General features: G+C 55.0%; 1 protein-coding gene across 6 annotated transcripts in view; it reads left to right on the top strand.

Moving 5' to 3' along the window:
• The window catches only part of SSBP3 (single stranded DNA binding protein 3), a 163,566-nt gene that overhangs the window by 141,906 nt on the left and 3,890 nt on the right, over window positions 1-17,770 (top strand). For 3 of the 6 annotated variants that reach the window (XM_059374837.1, XM_059374833.1, XM_059374835.1), the window contains 7 exons: window positions 562-628; window positions 721-797; window positions 7,779-7,867; window positions 8,539-8,587; window positions 9,207-9,242; window positions 9,775-9,829; window positions 11,165-11,235. In XM_059374837.1, coding sequence (XP_059230820.1) covers window positions 562-628; window positions 721-797; window positions 7,779-7,867; window positions 8,539-8,587; window positions 9,207-9,242; window positions 9,775-9,829; window positions 11,165-11,235 — 444 coding nt within the window. The remainder of the gene's footprint in view (window positions 1-561; window positions 629-720; window positions 798-7,778; window positions 7,868-8,538; window positions 8,588-9,206; window positions 9,243-9,774; window positions 9,830-11,164; window positions 11,236-17,770) is intronic. The other 3 variants (XM_059374839.1, XM_059374834.1, XM_059374836.1) reach the window with 1 other exon arrangement.

Here is a 17,770-nt window from a genome sequence, read left to right as displayed (position 1 = left end):
CATATGGAGGACGAAGACAGGGAGTTGGGGGCTCTGAACGCTCATCCTGGCTCTGTCAGTAGGTGACCAGGGGCCTTTGAGCTTCTGGACCTCAGTTTCCCCATCCAGACCTCAAAGGCCACCTGCTCCCCTGTACAAAGATCCCTGTGTAGTGATAGGATTTTTAGCTGGGGGGTGGGGGGGGTCTCCTGGTCCCCACACTTTAGGGGAGGGGATAAGGTGAGTTACATCTCCATAGGTGAAGGAAAGACGGGGTATGGCTTAAACTGCTGGGGCCAGGGTTCGGGAGGTGAGTGTAGGGGGTGTGCTGCTGCTGAGAGGCGTGTGGCTGGGGCAAGGCCAGGATGAGCCCAGGCTCTGGGAGCAGAGACGCGTGGAGAGAGCAGGGTTGTGCGATGCTTCCTGTCCCACTGCCTGCCGCTTCTGGGGCCCTTGCCTCCAACACCAGCCGGCAGGTCGGGGTCCATGTGAGCCCCCAGGAGGGTGGTGGTGGACTGGGCCAGGCAGGTGCATCTCTCTCCAGCCCCCAGCCACTCAGCGTGGCTCTCGTGTCTCTTTCAGCCTCCAGGAGGAGTTCCTGGGACCCAGCCGCTGCTGCCCAATTCCATGGATCCCACCCGACAACAAGGTAGAGGGCAGGGCAGGGCCACCTGCTGCATGGGGAGTCTGTGCTGTCTGACCCCCCTCCCCACCTCACAGCTCCCCTACTCTCTCATGCAGGGCACCCCAACATGGGAGGATCAATGCAAAGAATGAACCCTCCCCGAGGCATGGGGCCCATGGGGCCCGGCCCACAGGTAACCCCCTGTCTGTCTGTCCATCTCCCTGTCCATCTATGTGCACCCGCCTACTCTCCACCTTCCACAGTCTGTCAGTCGTTCACGTCACTCAGCTCGCAGGGGTGAGGGGAGAGAACATGGCCCAGTCCCCAGCTGCCTGGTCTGCCCAGGCTGGGCTGGCCCCCCACACAGCCAGGAGCAGTCCCCCTTGGTAGGCGGCAGGCCAGATTAAGGGGCCTTCCGGGAAGCTGGGGGAGCGGGGCGGCCAGGTGTTGCCAGATCCTGCCGTGGGAGGGTTTTGAAGACTTTGGGAGGTGGAGGGTCTGGTGCCTGAGCAGTGGTGTGGGTTCTCTGGGAATCCCAAAGCCTCCTGGGTAGTGGACTTGAACTGGCTTGGGGTCCCGATTTGTTGTGACCCAAAGGCGGGATGAACAAGGGGCAGTCCTAGCTCTGCCTGTGACTCACCATTTGTCCATGGGTGAACCTTTGGACCTCGGTGGGCCCTAATAGGCCTTGGTTTCCCTGTTTGACATGAGGGGATGAGGAGTGTGTCTACACCTGTGGTTCTCGGTGACGCCACCCCAGGGAGAGGAGGCCAGGCTGGCCAGGAACCCTAAAACCCCCTTCAACCCAGAGCCTCAGCTGGTTTCTTGGCCCTGGCTCCAAGCTAAGATTTCTTCTTCTTCTTCTTCTTCTTTTTTTTTTTAAAGATTTAATTGATTTATTTGACAGACAGAGACCACAAGTAGGCAGAGAGGCAGGCAGAGAGAGATGGAGAAGCAGGCTCCCCACTGAATAGAGAGCCTGACACGGGGCTCAATCCCAAGACCCTGGGATCATGACCAGAGCCGAAGGCAGAGGTCCCAACCCACTGAGCCACCCAGGCGCCCCCAAGCTAAGATTTCTTCTGACCAGAGAGGTTGCATTGTCAAAAAGGATCCCTCGGAAATCTCTGGGAGACATGCTGTCAAGTGCCCTGCCCACCTCTTTGCAGTTACGGCACAGCGGTCAGTCCTTGTGACCCATCTTCAGGCCCCGCAGGTACAGGCTGGCTCTCACAGGACCACCTGGCAGGGGTCTGACAGGCCATTCCTATTCTTGAGCTTTCTCACAGTTGCTTCCCACCCTCCAGAATATTTGAATGTGGCCTTGTTTTCCTCTAGTAGCTGTGGCAGAGGGTTTGCTGATCTGCCTAGCTAAAAGAAGCTGCAAGTCTAAATAAGGAGAAGGGAATTTCATTTAGTGAGATCGGGAGGGTTTTGCTGTAGGGTGTTCCTTCCCTTTTCTGCCCTGCCTGGAAGCCTGCTTGTCATCGGGGGTCCATCCCCCCTAACTCGGTGTGCAGATGTTTGCATTCTCTGGGCCCCTCCCCGGGTTTCCTGTTCCCTCAGGCAGGAGGAGGAGTGCTCCCACTCCCGGGTTCCCAGACACGTGTCCTGCTGGGAGGGAGAGGGGTCCGCCCACACCCAGAGTCCTCCGCTCCGTCTGGAGCTGTGTTTACAGCACCCCCCGCCCACTGCCTTCTTCTCGGTGGGGGCTGCAAACATCTGTGGTGCTGAAGGATTTTAGGGAGGTCCTTGTCTGCTCTTGGCCCCGTTACCCTACAGTGAAGCAAGCGCGCGCGCCAGTTCCAGCTCTGGTTTTCTTGTTTGTTTGTTTTCTTTCCTGAAATCCCCAGGGCTTGTGTTTTCACCAGTTCCTTTTGAGCCCCCAGAGTGGCCCCTTCCTGCCGTGTGGCCGTCTGGAGTGGACCCCAGCTGGGTGGCTCCACTGAGGAATTTGTGGGAGGGGCCACAGGGTCTGAAGCAGAGTGTTGCCTCCCCTGAGTGGGGAACCTGTAGGTTCCCCAGCAGCACTTCAGAGAGACTCGGGGTGGATAAGCAGTGACCTTGGACTTCCACAAAGTCCTGGGGACTTTGGGGGAGCCAGAGGTTGGAGTAGGAAGGCCCCCGCCTGCCCCTCTGGGTTCTTGGATGCTTAGCAGCTGCATCTGTAAAATGGGCAGGAGACCAACACTGGCCGTATAGGAGTGCTTGAGGGGAGGCTCGGCCTGGCGCTTGGCATCGGGTGCTCCTCGTGAGCAATGTATGTCTTCCAGTGGGGGGCTTACATTCAGTTGTTCAGGACTCTCGTTGACTGTGTTTCATGATTGCTTTGAGCGGGGTGTGCTTTTGGTTTTTTAAATTTTTCCTGGCCAAGGCCATATGTTAGCAGTTCATTAAGCCTGTAGTAATCCTGAGGTTCTGGGAGCTGGGAATGGACGGCAGCAGACTGACCGAGAGCAGAGTATTCTCTAAGTGTAGGACTTCCTCTTGGCTTAGCAGGTGTCTCCTCCTGTCAGAATCCCCGACCAGCAGTCTGGCACACTCTTGTGGCATGCTTTAAAGAGGGGAGGCTCCTAAAGGCTGAGGTCTTACCAGACAAGGCCTCTCGCGTCCAGCCAAGCGGTGTGCAAGGGCAGAGCTCTCCTGTAGGCCTTGGGAGGAGTGACCCAGAGGGAACGGAGAAACCAGCCCAGGGATCAGGCCAGTTGACTCCCCCACCTCCACCAACCTCAGGGGCTCTGGAAATGTCTCCTTTGTTCTTTATTTGACTTTATTGTATTGACAGAGAGACCCTAAAGTGCTTTGCCCATGTCTCCTGTACCCATCTGGGTAGAGTGCAATCTTAAATTCCAGGGCTAAAGCTCCCTTAGAACAGCCCAAAATGTCTGCCCCTACTCCTCACTGGGGACAGAAGGGGCTGGCCTGGTGTGGGGCAGGTTTTGGGGTCAGCCAGGAACAGGTACAACAGAGCCTAGAAGTTTGGACCACAAGGCTGAGGGTAGGACCTCCCCATCCCCTGCTTACAGGCCTTTCTGTCTGTCCCCATTGGTGCACTCTTGCTCACTCCTAATGGACAGGAGCGGGATGAACTCAGAGCTTGGTGATGGAAAACAGGGCTGCAGCCTCTAGTCCCTTATCTGCAAAATGGGCAGCCAGGCGATCTCCTGACAGGGTCCACCATAGGCCTGGTAGGAACAGCATGAGCTGCCTGCAGGGTGTTCCACAGACCCCACTCCCTCCCCAGTACACTGGCTCAAGGGGGCAGAGCGGGCAGTGCTGTCTCTGCCACAGCCTGGGCTCTTAGAAGAGGAGGCCAGCCCCTTCGGGCAGCCTTTATAAGCACCACTGTATGCACAGTGCCCTGCTGAAAACAGGTACAAGGGTGGGAAAACCATCAACCTATTAGTCCAAGCGGGGAGTAAGATTGCTAATAGCCAGTGACGACTCTGGCTTTCCGAACAAAGAAGAGCTACACTATAGTCTTGGGGCTGCCTTATAGATTTCAAAGCCAGATGGAGTGACATTTGCCCTTTCTGAGCCTGTGTTGGGTTTTAGCCTAAATGTCACAACGGACCTAGCAGACCAAGCATTGCCCTGCCCTTTTCCCTGAGTGTCTCAGATTTTACTCTGGTTTGGTGCAATGACCAGTGCCAAAAAGGAGGTAATACATACCCACCTAGTTACAGTCTTTCTTTGAAGAATTGTGTCAGTGTCTGATAGGAGTGTTTTGGCTAAGTTTTTCAGAAGGGAGTCCTGTTGGGGGGAAGCTAGAACTGCACAGGCTTCTGCTCCTGTGGACAGAACTGCGGGCCCCTCTGAGATGCTGTGGCCCGTAGATCCCCTGGGTGCCGATGACTAGTGGTTCTGCTGTTCAGCCAGGGATGGATTCTGCATAGGCGGGCATGAGATTGCCATCTTAGCTTGTCCATGTTTGAGAAAGTTCACATAAAGGATAGCCCCTGATCTCTAGGACCACCCCTTATGCCACCTGAAAGAAATCACGTCTCTCTGTTGGTCCAGGACAGCCCAGCTCTTTCTTGGTTCCTACTTGTGGCTTCTGAGCAGCAGCCCCAGCAATAGAGGAAGGATCATAAACCCAGCCAGAGCAGCTGGGGGCTGGGTGGGGAGAAATTGGGGCCCCTAAAGCACTTTACCAGGGGGCCCCATAGAGGCCCCCAGGCCCCACATGATGAGTGGGAAATGGAGGACAGGACCCTGCTGCCCAGGAAGCTGCCCAGATGGTACGTCTGAAAGACTGGAATATTCTTTCCCTACTTTAAGGTGAAGATAGTGCTAGGAGGGCTGTGGGCAGCCCCAAGAAGGAGGAGCCCCTCGGACTGGGTGCTGCAGGGAGTAGGAGCGGGCCCCAGCAACTGCCGGCTGCCCAGCACTTTCCTGTGTCCAGCCACAGTTCCCTGCAGGGGGGCCCTTCATTGTTCCCGACAGCTAGCCAGACCCCTCTGTCCAGGGTCTGGGGTGCCCGAGTGGTGACAAGGAGGGGAAGGGTGGGAAGTCAGGGACCACCGCCATGCCATGAACGTGGCCAGCCCCATGTTGCACCAGGGTTCCCTCCCCTCGTGCTTCTAGCTGCCCCTGTCACTGAAGAGCCATGCAGATGGCGGAGGAGTTGGGGGGCATCTGGCTGGTGGTCACCTTGCTGTCCGGCCCTATGGACAGGTGGACACGGAGGGAAGAGAACCATTTCCGTGGAGTCTCTGAAACCATGCTTCCAAGCCCTCTCTGAAAAGGCTGCTGTTTGTGCTTTGAGAACTTCTCCCCAAAGTTGAGATTCAGCCCTCTTTTCAGCCCTAACTTAGCATGCACGCCTGGGCAAATCTGTGGTCCCTCCTGCCCTCTAGCCTACTGTCTTTGAATCGGGAGGGCATATGTAGCCCTCCAGGGTCTGTGCCTCTGGCAGGGAGGATCTAGTGGGCAGCCTCCCTCTCGGGAAGCAGGCGTGCTATTAGGGAGGCTCTGAAAGGTGAGATCGAAGTGGGAACAGCTACTGGTGCCCCAGAGCCTCCTAGGGGCAGCACACTGCATGGCCAGGTGTGTTCCGGGAGCGAGCCTCTGCCTTGTCATCTCCTGTCGCCCTGTCTGTGTGCTGCAGCAGCCCAGGCTGGCTGCAGCAGCCAGCCCCCAGGCTGGCCTTCCTCTTCCTCCTCGGTGGTCAGGAGAGACAGCAGGCTGTGGCCAGAGGCCCTGGGAGGGGTGTCTGTCCACCGTGGGAGAGTGGGCTGCCTGGGGAGGGGGCAGGCTCCCTATCCTGAAGCGGCAGAAGTGAGGCCGAGGTTTGTGGAAGGTTTAGTCGCTGCATGTGGGGCTTAGGAAGGACCCTTGAAGACCCAAGGTTCTGTGATGCTTAAGACAGCATTAAGGGCTTTGGTGTTCGTTCTGCTGCTAACATCCCAAATCAGAGCACACCTCTGAGAGCTGACAGAGACTTCAAAGCCGTCATTCCATTTGATCCTCATGGGCCTGTAGGGCTGGGGGCTCTCTGCCCCTCAGCATTTTCATCTTTCAGGCGGGGACCTCAATGGGGCCGTGGTCACACACGTGTGCCCAAGCCGGGGCTAGCCCTCCTGGGCTCTGACCTCACGTCTGTAGCTCCGCCTGCCAGCCTGTGCCACCATGGATTGAGAGGGCTTGGCTCCTGCATGGGGACCCTCTGTGGCCACCCGCTCTGCCTCCTCAACCCCAGTGCTCGCTCTCTGCCAGTCAGCTCCAGGCCATTCCCATTACTATCTCCGCACTGTGAGTGTACTCTTTCAGACTCTGAGCCGCTGTCAGGGGGACCAGGCAGAGGAGGTGGGCCCATGGCTGTGAAGTTCAGGAGCCTGACCTTGGCTGAGGAGGCCACCACCAGTGTGACGTTGGCTCTGAGTTGTCACCAGATGCCTGTTGGGGACAGTGCTGACCCAGAGGCTTGCGGATCCGGCTTTAAACCCCAGCTGAGTCACTGGCTTACTGACATTGGACTGATCTTTCTCCCCTCAGATCCTTGGTCTCCTGTTCTCTAAAATGGGAGCAATACTAGCTTCGCGGTGTTGTTTGTTCTAAGGACAAGCCAGAGACTGTGTAAAATGTGTTATGTGCTCAACTGCTGCTATCAAATTTCCACCAACCTTACTTCGTTCAGATACTACAAAGGCAGAGCTTAAAGTGCCAACCAGGCTAATCTTTCTCTCTATCCCTTTACTTATTCACTCCTTCATTGGTTCAGCACTGAGTCTGTGACGGCTGGTGTGGGGGTGACGCACGCTCGGAGCTCATTCAGATACAGCCCCCACCTTCAACAGGTACTCAGAGCCCAGTGGGAGAGACACGTGGCCACAATCATAGCCCAGTGTGGCAGGGGTCAGGGATTGCCGTGCATTATGGGGGTGAGCAGTTAACCCCAGGAGATGTCCAGGGAAGGCTTCATCGAGGAGGTGCTCTTCAGGCTGGCTCTGGAAGATGTGTAGGAGCCCAAGTGGAGAAAGGAAGCAAGGCATTTCTTCGGCAAAGGAAATAGCGCTGAAAGTGGGGAGTCGGGGGTGGCCGTGACTAGAGGTTCCTGATCCCGACACTCTCATGACTCACCACAGTCTGCCTTGGGGGTTTGTACTGAGCTGAGGAGGGACTCTTCCCTCAAACAGAATTGGTGACCCCTCCCACCGTGAGCGTTTCTTCCTGCTTCTCCAGCACTGTGTATTTTGAGGGCCCCATAGGCTGACCCCTGAATCAGGCAGCCTGATCCAGGGGTTGGGGGACAACCCAAGGGCATGGGGGCAGTGTCTTCACGTGCTGGACCGTGGGGACAGCCACCGGCCAGGCCTTTCAGGATTCCTTCCCCTTCCACATTCAGACCCAGCCACGACCCCCAGGCCCAGAATTTCTGAGCTGGGCAGTGTTCCCCAGTCAGTTCTGTTACAAGTCCATTCCGTCCCCCACCCCCAGACCTGAGATGTGAGGGCTTGCCGGACATCCCCATGCTTTTGAGAGAACCATCCCGAAGCCTCCCTCTGTGCTGGCTTGTCATTGTGGTCCATCACGTGGTCCCCACCCCCTCACCTTTTTTTAACAAATACGTTTTTTCCTCATCAGATCCTTTCCACAGACTAATCCTCTTGCTTATATTCTGTTTGTCTTTCCTCTCCCTCTCTCCCTCCGGTTCCCCTTCTCCTTCTCATAGACTGACCCTTGGTTATCGTTGCAGAATTACGGCAGCGGCATGAGACCACCGCCCAACTCCCTCGGCCCCGCCATGCCCGGGATTAACATGTAAGGCACAGCTGACCCTGCTGTTGGCTCAGAGCCCTCGGCTCACCCACCCTCCGGCACCCCCAAGACACGCGTGGGCAGGGGCATGCGGGGCACCTCTCTGGCTATCAGTCTCTTAGCGGTGGTGTGGGCTTGTTGGCCATACTGCTGCGTGTCTGCACTCTTTGTGACTCTGAGCCTGCCATGGCCCTGCCCACCCACTGTTCCAAACAACCCTGGGAGCTGGTGGTTATCAGCACCCTCCACTTACAGATGGGGGAAACTGAGGTCCAGAGAGGTGTTGTAACTTGCCCAGGCTCACACGGCTCTAAGAGACAGGGTCGAGATTTGAACCCCTGTGTTGTACCGGTGACCACCAACTGCTTTAGTCCTTAACCCTCCCCCCAACCTTGCAGGGAGAGAGCCCCGTGAGAAGCTGTGAAAATGCGCAAGCACAGGAAATCTTAGATATGCTACACATTTTCTGTGTCATTCATAGGAGCTTGTATGCTTCCACCCACGGACCTGCCCATGGCACCCCGAGAGCCAGGTGGTGCATAAGGCCCTAGGCCCGTGCGGAGGACCTCCTATTAGTGATGTCAGCCCACTCGTTCTGGCCCTGCCGGCACCACCTCCTTGGGGTTGATAAGACCTTGTTCATTGTCATAATCTTCTCTCTCTCCCTCTCTCAGGGGCCCGGGAGCTGGCAGACCCTGGCCAAATCCTAACAGTGCTAACTCAGTGAGTACCCAGGTGGGATGGGATGGTGTGTGCCAGGAGGTCCGGGGTCGTCTGGCCCCAGGTCAGAGGTGTCATCAGAGGCGGAGATGGAGCAAGACTCCCCCACCCCCATCCCCCAGTGCCTGCAGGGAGGAGTGCCGCTTTTAAGTGGAGGCGTGGGAGGACCGTACTGGGGCCTTCCAGGATTCGGGCCCAGCCCAGCCCCCTGCTGTGCAGGAACCCTGATGGGTGAGCTGAGGGCTCGCTTAGAGAGCGCTGTCCCCTGGCGATCCTCTCTTCCCTGACAGGGCTGGCTGCCTGCACTCAGAGGGCAGAGCTGGGAGAGGGCACCACACAGAAGGCCAGAGGGCTGGGGAGAAGCTCTCACTTTCCTGTCCTGAACGGGAGGCTCTCCCATGTCCGCACCCCCTGCCAGCTCCCTGCCAGGGCTCTCCGGATCAGTTCAGTGTGGAAATCGGGCTTTGTTCACACAACTGGTCCCCCAAGGGAAACTAACCAGGGGACCCACCACCTCTCCCCACAAGAGGGGGTGCGTCTCTGGGTGGACTGGGGAGCCCAAGGGCACCTGAGTATTTGAGGAAGTGACTCTGATCATGGTTCCCCCACCTCTTGTTTCTAGATCCCATATTCCTCCTCATCACCTGGTACCTACGTGGTAAGTGTGGGGGGTAGGGCACTGCATGTCCGACCACACGTGACTGACACGCACAAGATCTTCTCCCAGGGTCCCTGTCTCTTTCCCTTCAAAACACATTCTGAGCACACGTTCCAAACTGTGCTAGAACCTGCTATCGCTATTCAGGTTTCTGTACCTTCCAGTGGCCTGAAAGTCCCCCCAACGAGACCTAGAGTTGGGTCCCCATCTTGGGGACTGATCAGTGGCCCACTTGGTTTCTACCACAGGCGTCTGGTTCCACCCACTGGTGTGTGTTTGTGTACACATGCACACCCACGGCTGCCTCTGGGTTTGAAGAAAGGACTGGGGTGGGTGTCGGGGGTGGGGGGATTCCAAGTCCAGCGCCACCAAGGCTTAAGCACTCAGGCTCTCCTTGAGCTTTACCAAGAACTGAATACCGGGCTGGGCCCTGCGTGAGCTCTTGTCTTTGATGTCACTGGAGTTCAGTGGCTTCTCCCAACCTGTATCATTGCCATGAGTTTTTGATTGCCTTTTTAAATCTCATTTCCAGGGACCTCCTGGCGGTGGTGGTCCCCCAGGAACACCCATCATGCCTAGTCCTGCAGGTAAGAAGGCTTGGGGAGAGGGTGCCATTGTGGGAGCAAGGGGTCCTGGAGGGGCGCAAGTTCAGGCCCCAAGCTTACCATCCATACCTCCCGAGCAGCATTTACCCTACCAGGTATCTTAATGTCAGGGATTTAGGGGATGGAGGCCCCTGGTGCCACTCACCTGCCCGGTGGCCTCAGCTAGGTCACTCCTCTGGTTCAAGGATGGGGCAGGGTGGGGAGATCCAGGAATGAGGGTCTCGCTGTCCTCGGCTCACACCAGTTGGTGAGCACCTGTCCTGGCTGTGCCTATCTCTAAGTGACTAAAAAGGGGCTTTGTAATTCTGGCATCCTGGGACCAGGACCATGTAACATGATGCCTCAAGCTCCCAGCGCTCTTGGCTTCTGGTCCTCTCTATAGGAGATCACTCTTTCCTGGATCGGAAGAGGCATGTGTGCGTACCTGCGGGCATGCACACACATGCATACACACAGAGCATCACGTTCCATGTTTCTCTTCCAGCTGAGACTAACATACTACCGTCTAGAAGGAATTCCACCATAGTTGTTACCTACCCAGAGAATAAGAAGGGGGAGGTAGCTGGATTTCTGCCTGAGCAATGGGGGGCCTGTTTCTGATAGAAACATGTTAGCTGATTTTCTAAGGAGACTTTGCCACTTAATTGGGGGAGACGGAGGGATCCCTCTGTCCCCAGACTCCTCAGCCCCCAGTAGCAGGGGAGCCGTTCAGCTGCAGTGGCGGAGCTGGCGGCTATGATGTTCTGGTTCCCACTCCCGCTCCCTCTTTCTGCTGCTGCATTTTGATGAGCTGCGTGACCTACATTCAGACTGGGTCACATTAAGCCACTCCATATGGTAATGCGTCTCCAGCCCCATCCTTGCCTCTCCCTCCTGCCCCATCAGTGTGGCAAGGTGGCCCCTGGGTAATTTGTGGCGTTTCTGTCCCCGATTTGATTAAAGCTGCTGGGCGGGATGGGGAGGAGAGCGCAGGTGGCTGTCCCCGTGTGGTCCCCGGCAGTGTCTGGGGACCAGATTGGGTTTGGGGTGGGGAGATGAGAATGCAGACCTGCCGCCCCCCCTTTGCCACATTCACGCTGCTGTCCAGACAGGCATCCTGGAATTCTTCGTTTCAGGGTTGAGTGGTTTTCACAGTTGAATTTTCTGTGATTAAAAACTTGGTGAATCTTCATTAAATACAAATTAGCCAGAAAATGGTGGTACTTAGAGGAGATTTTAGGTGATAAAATACAAAAGAATGAGTTCAAGTGCCACGAGTTTGTTTTAATTAAGAAATGAATTAATCACCGCGACTTGTGGGTTTCCACTGTTCTACAGATTCAACAAATTCCAGTGACAACATCTACACAATGATTAATCCAGTGCCGCCTGGAGGCAGCCGGTCCAACGTAAGTCCGCTTTCTAATAATTTACATATCAGATACCATAACAAATCATAATTAACTTCATCAGCTGAGGGGAAAGCAAGTTTAATTGATTTCAGCCATTTGTTACCAAAGATGAATAAAATAAACCGTCAGAAAAGTGATTAACTCTTGGGGAACTCGGTTTCCATTTTGTAGCCGGGAGAGATGGGGGATGGCATGATGCCCTCCTGTCCAGTCTGAGTCAGGTGCCCAGCCTCACTGGGGGGTCCCCGCCACTCCCGGTGGGGTGTCCGTGAGGGAAAGCACCGGGCTCTGGGTGGCCCTGGGTCCCACCCTGCCCTGCTGATGGGCTGGGCCGCCCCGGGCAGTCTGTCACTCTCCCGGGTCTGGAGCCCATCAGGGGACCCGCCTGCCCTGTGCCTCCAGCCCCTTTGGGAGCCCCATGACTCTTGCACCTTGCGGCTTCTAGGCCTCTCCTCCTGTCATTGCCTGGCTGAGAAGCCATTCCCTCCCTCTGGGCTTCACCAGGTCCCAACCCTCAGTAATGTCGCAGCTCAAATTCCACTTTGTCTGATTGCTGTTCACCCACCCCCTCCATGTCCTCTGTCCTGTGCCCGATGGCCCTTTGACTCTGCAGCTGTGGCCTGTCTCCGTCTCCCAGCTGGGAGCTCCCTGAGGAGAAGGCTGGTCTGACTCACTGTCGCACAGAGCCCTTCTGCACCAGGCGGGGGAGGTGAATCACTCTGGCCTTGCCTCCCGGAGCGTGTCTGGAAAGGAGACTGCAGGGGGACAGAATGAATAGTCTGGACTGCAGAGCCAGAGGATGGGCTTGGGGCCCCCCAGTTCTTCTGGCCTATTGGGGTGCTTTGTTTGGTTTTGTGGTTTTTGGGTCCTGATGTGATATCTGAATCACCACAGGGCTAAACACCCATCGGGGAGCTGCCCCGTGCTGCACACTGCACATGTTCAGTCCTCTAGCAGCCTCTGAAGTGAGCGTCTCTGGAGGCCTCCTGGGTGCGGTGAGGGACTGAACCCGAGCATCATTTTGACCGAGAAGCCTGGGAACCCCACTCCTTCACCCTTGCTCCACCATCCCTGTCCCACTCCTGGGCAGCTGGCACCCCTGTGACCCCTGCTTCTTATTAGGGTGACCACCCATCAGGTTTTCGTACTAAAAGCTTGACGTCCCGAGACACCTGAGTGTTTCAGGGTTTTGGCGGTGGAGGTGGGAGATTAGGGGGAAGAGAGTAGGGCTCTTACAGCAAACCCCGGAGCCAGGGCCTGAGCTCGCTGGGCTTTGCGTCAGCTGGAATTGGCGCAGGGGACCATCCTGCTGTTACTGCCTGCATCGGTGGCCTGCGGCTCCTAGTGGACCATTGGCGCCATGGCCCTCCGGGGGCTGCAGGTCAAGTGCACAGGAGCCTGGACAGGGTCTGCCTGGGCTGCGCCCGTGGGTCCATGGCTGCTGTGCTCTGTGTCGAGATGGTACAGGCCTCATTTTACCCACTGTGAGTACCAGGGCCGTGGTTTCGGAGGTGAGAGGCTGGAAAGGAGAAGGATGGAGACCCTGACCATCTAGAACAGCGGGCGCCAGGCAGAAGGACACACGGCGGCTGCGGTGGTGGGTGTGGATCATGGCCATGGCCACGGGGATGGCAGGCAGAATAGAAGGGGGAAGGGGGCAGGGAGGCCCTGGCACGCGAGGCCTGAGAGGTGCCTCGGTGCAGTCAGGGAGAGCGGCCACGTTAGGACATAGCCCTCGGACATGTTCGCCATCGCTGCCAGGCCGAGCCCTCTGTGGCCCCAGGGACCGAGGTGGCCCCATTTCCAGGCCCAGAGGCCCCGCCTGTGTGTCAGCAGAAGGGGGAGTTTCTAGTCAGGCAGATTCTGTCGGCTCTCACCAGCCATCGGGGGACCTTCCCACAGTCTATCAGGTGGTGCCTCATGTCGTGGTGACAAAAACCTGTCCCCTGGCTGTTTGGTACTTGGACTGCAGAGCTGGATGGGGCTTCACATCAGCGTGTTGAGTTCTGCAACGATTTTAATGAAACTACAGAAAACAGATCAAAGATGGCTCTCCTCTTGTCCAAATGCAAGCTAGGCTTGGCCCCTCTCTCTGCGGATTTGGCACACAGCTCACAGTTAATTTGGCCCATTTCATCTGGTGTAGGAACTTCTTACCTGTTAACTGTCCCGCACACCTTGTCTCTGGCACTGCTGCCGAAGGGTATGGCTTGCCTGCCTGTGAGAGCGGGCATGGAAGTTTTGGCTCACATGTCAGTCTCCTTGAGATGTGCAGATACAGCGAACGAGACTTCGGACTTTGTCGAGTTGGAGGCCCTGACACGAGCCTGCACGGTAGCTGGCATTACTGCTGGGCCGCAGAGAAGAGTCAAAGGCTCAGCCCGCCGTGACGTCTTTCTCTAATGGGAACCGCGCTGAGAAGAGAGAAGGTTGAGAGGAATTCCAGGAAGATAGAGATGTGTATGCTGTGGCTCCAGAACCGTTCGGTGATGTCGCAGGAGGGCCCCAGGAGCCTAGAAGAGGATAAGCAGACCGCACCCGAGTCATTGGGGGTGGTAGGAGGCTTGCGTCAAAAACCTCATCGACCAAAGCATAAAGACTTGTGTTTTGGAAATGAGGTTGCCCAAGAACTCAAAAGTTGTCACCAGTAAAGAGCAGCCACGTTAAATAGCACTTTCTCAGCTTCTCGATTAAAACTGTAACTTATGGGACCCCTGGGTGGCTCAGTTAAGCGTCTGGCCTTCGGCTCAGTTCATGATCTCGGGGTCCTGGAATCTAGTCCTGCGTCAGCTGAGAGTCTGCTTCTGCCCCTCCCCTCTACACTCTCTCCTTTCTCTCTCAAATAATAAAAATCTTAAAAAAAAAAACAACAAAAAAACCAAAAAACAAAAAACTCACTTGGAATCCAGCTTGGAGCACACAAGTACATCTCACGTCTCACTTGGATATACACAAGTACATCTCACGTCTCTGCTTTAAACCATTTTCCCGGAGAGAGAGGTTTAAGTGAGAATGACATCGTGGTGCTTTGGGAAGTTTAGAAGTGATGGACATCTGAGACAGGACAGCCCAGCTGATGGAAATAGGGATGCAGAGAGACCTGACTGGCAAGTGCTGGTCTTCCTAAACCAGCTTGTAGATACAGAGTATGATGGACCTCTTAGGAGAGCTGGAGGAGAGTCTCCTCAAGGTCCCCAAATCCATGCAAGTCAGTGACCTCCCAAGCACCCCACACATAGATGCATTTGTGGAAGGAGTATTTCCGGGTGACCATGTGGGGCTGACAGCAGGGCCTGATTAGAGCAGAGTGGCAGCTCACAGTGACTTTTGCATTTGCCACTACCTAAAGGAATTTAAAAACCTGGCCTAGAGGCTACGGGCAATCCAGAGAAGTACTGTGGGGAAAGCAGGCACTGCCTAGCATGTTGCACCTACAAAAGTAAGATGGGTCACCCCAGCAGCTCATCGACCTGGTCTGGCCTGGGCCCATCCAGAAATGTGCCACCTGTGTTCCCATCCGGATGCTCAGGATATCCTTACTTCATCAAGTTGGACAAATGACCTTCCTTGAATGGATTATCTAAGACACCTAACCTGAAACAATGCTAACTACCTCTTCATACAAAACTTCTTTCTAATCTTTGTAAGGGGGTAGGGTGTGAAAGAAAATCCCCATTATAATATAGGACAGAAAGAAACATGAATTTTTTTAAAAGATTATTTAGTGGGGCACCTCGGTGGCTTAGTTGGTTAAGTGTCTGCCTTTAGCTTGGGCCATGGTCCCAGGGTCCCGGGATTGAGACCCATGTCAGGCTCACTGCTCAACTGGGTTTCTGCTGCTCCTTCTCCCTCTGACCCTTCCCCTGCTTGTGCTCTTACTTATGTTCTCTCTCTCAAATGAATAAAAAAATATTTAAGAAAATTTATTTGAGAGAGCTTGTGTGGGAGCGGGTGAAGGAAGGGCAAAGGGGGAGAGAGAGAATCTCTAGCATACTCTCCACTCCACTGAGCGCAGAGCCTGACTAAGGGCTTGATCCATGACCCTGAGATCATAACCCGAGCTGAAATCAAGAGTCAGACGCTTAACTGACTGAGCCACCCAGAGACCCCAAGAAATGTGGTTTTTTAAAAGTCAAACATAAGTATTATCTGTTTAATCAGTCCATTGCATTTAGCTTCAAGGGAAAAAAAAACACCTTACATTTGTATATTGTAGGACTCCATTGTAATATAGTCTATAGAATTTAAATATCCAATAAAGAGCTCAAATAAGTCACTGTATTAGAAGACAGAAACATAAAAATGTTACATTTTTCTTACAGAAACTGTTTATTTAACTAGGCTTCTATTCCCTGCTCCCATTAACCAGCCTTAATATGGCTTTATTGAGATGCTAGCACTTATGTAACGAAGTCACTAATACAAAATAAAGAAGCAGTGCAGGGACAGTGGGTGTCCCCAGGCAAGTGCGTGATGTCGGACTGCTGTTTACACCGATACCCGGGATCCGTGCAGACAGTGCACTGTCTGCCCAGTGGCACTGAAGCAATAGAACGCTTCTAGGAAAACAGAGGTGGACATCCCTGTGGCCTGGACGAAAGCAAAGCCTTCTTACCTAGGAGCCTGGAAGCCCAAGCGACAAAAGCAAAAAGCGGATGAATGGGACTTCATCAAGATTGAAAACTTCTGCACTTCAAAGGGACACCTTCCAGAAGGTAAAAACACAGACCAGAGTGGAGAGAACGTTCGCAAATCACATACCTGATGCGGGACTTGAATCCAGAACACTCCGAGAACTCTTAAAACTCAGTCAAGAAAAAACAACGCGGTTTAAAGAATTGGCCAAGGATGGGAACAGACATTGCTCCAAAGACGTGCCAGTGGCCCGTAAGTACGCAAAAGGATGCCCCATTTCATTGTCAGGGAGAGGCGAGTGGAAACCACAGTGAGCTTAGCCTTGTGCGCCCACAAGGCCGGGGACACCTCAGAGCCCTCCTCCGCTGGCAGGAACCAAAGAGGATGCAGCCGCTGTGGAGAACCGTCTGGCAGGTCCTTGAAAGGCCACACAGAATCATCACGTGACCCGGCGCTTCCACTCTGGGGTCGGTCCCATGAGAACCATGATGTGTGTCCACGTAGTGACGGTACGCAAGTGTCAAGAGCAGCAGTACTCGTGATAGCTGCGAAGTGGGGACACTCTCTGTGTCCAGGGACTGAAGGGACTGATGAAATGCATCCTCGCCGTCTGGTGGAACGTGATTTGGCCAGAAGGAGTGAGGCACTAATTCACGCCCCAACATGAGTGAACCTTGAAGACCTGCTGAGTGGAGGAAGCCGACCACAAAAGCTCACGCAGGATTTCGTTTATACAAAACATCCAGAACATGCAAATCCATAGAGACGGGAAACGAGGTAATGATTGTCTGGGGCTGGGGGTGTGAGGGGGGCTGGGGCGGGACTACTGATGGGTACAGGGCTTCTTCATGGGGTGACGGGAAGGTTCTAAAACAGATTTGGCGATGGTTGTACAGCTCTGAATATATGAGAAACCTCTGAATTGTGGGCTTGAAATGGGCCAGTTGGATGGGATGTGAATTCTATCTCAGCAAGGCTGTTAAAAATAATACAGAGGAGGCACGCCCAGGTGGCTCAGTGGGTTAGGCATCTGACTTGGTCTCAGCTTAGGTCTCAATCTCAGGGTTATGAGTTCAAGCCCCATGTTGGGCTCTACGCTGGGTGTGGAGCCTATTTTTTTTAAAAAATACTAATACACAAAAAAAGCACAATGATCTAAAACTTAATAGAATTCTCATGCTTGGAGCTGTTTTGTCTAATGGAGTTGTGACCCAAGTTGACTTCATAAACCCTTGTCTTCCTCTCATTTGGATTAAGAAGTGTGAAATTTGTTGCCAAATGACAGAAATGTGGCCCTAGGAAGCCTCCAGGGTGGCGGGAGGCAAGGAGTCTGAGACTCCAGTGGCTGGGAGTGGGCAGATGGCCCCGAGGCGCTCCCTCCCAGGCTGGGCACACTGGTCTCTGCCCCAGCACTCCCTGCTGCCACCTGCCTCTTGTGCTTACCCAGGACCCCTGCCTAGAATGGCTTCCACGCCCTGTCTCTGCCTGGCCAAATCCTGTCCTTCAGTTATTTTGGCCCCCTGCCACCTCCATGCAGAATGTTCTGATTTCTCTGCCCTCTCCACAGTGCCTCTTCCAGAAGCTTTGGCCCTGCCTTGTCTGCAGCTCCCTTTGGAACTCGGCACGTCTGTCCTGTGGGGTGGTTGGGTGTCTGTAGCTGTGGGCTCCTCTTCCGGGCTGAGGCCCAGCCATGACTCGGCTCTTTGTCCCTAGCCCCCAGCACAGGGCCAGATGCCACATGGTCCATCCTTGTCCACCCTGACGTCCGGTGTGCCTCACGGGGCCTTGGCTGTCCAGACAAAGCTCAGCCCTCCCTTCATGACCATGTGATGTGACCTCCAGCCTTTGGTCTGGTCTGCGAGCCCTGCACAGGCCTGAGGCCCAGGCTGGAGCTGAC

Source organism: Mustela nigripes, chromosome 14 (genome assembly GCF_022355385.1).
Source record: "Mustela nigripes isolate SB6536 chromosome 14, MUSNIG.SB6536, whole genome shotgun sequence".
Taxonomy (NCBI): Eukaryota; Metazoa; Chordata; class Mammalia; order Carnivora; family Mustelidae; genus Mustela; species Mustela nigripes.
Note: the sequence above shows the minus strand (reverse complement) of the source record. Positions and strands in the feature narration are given on the sequence as shown.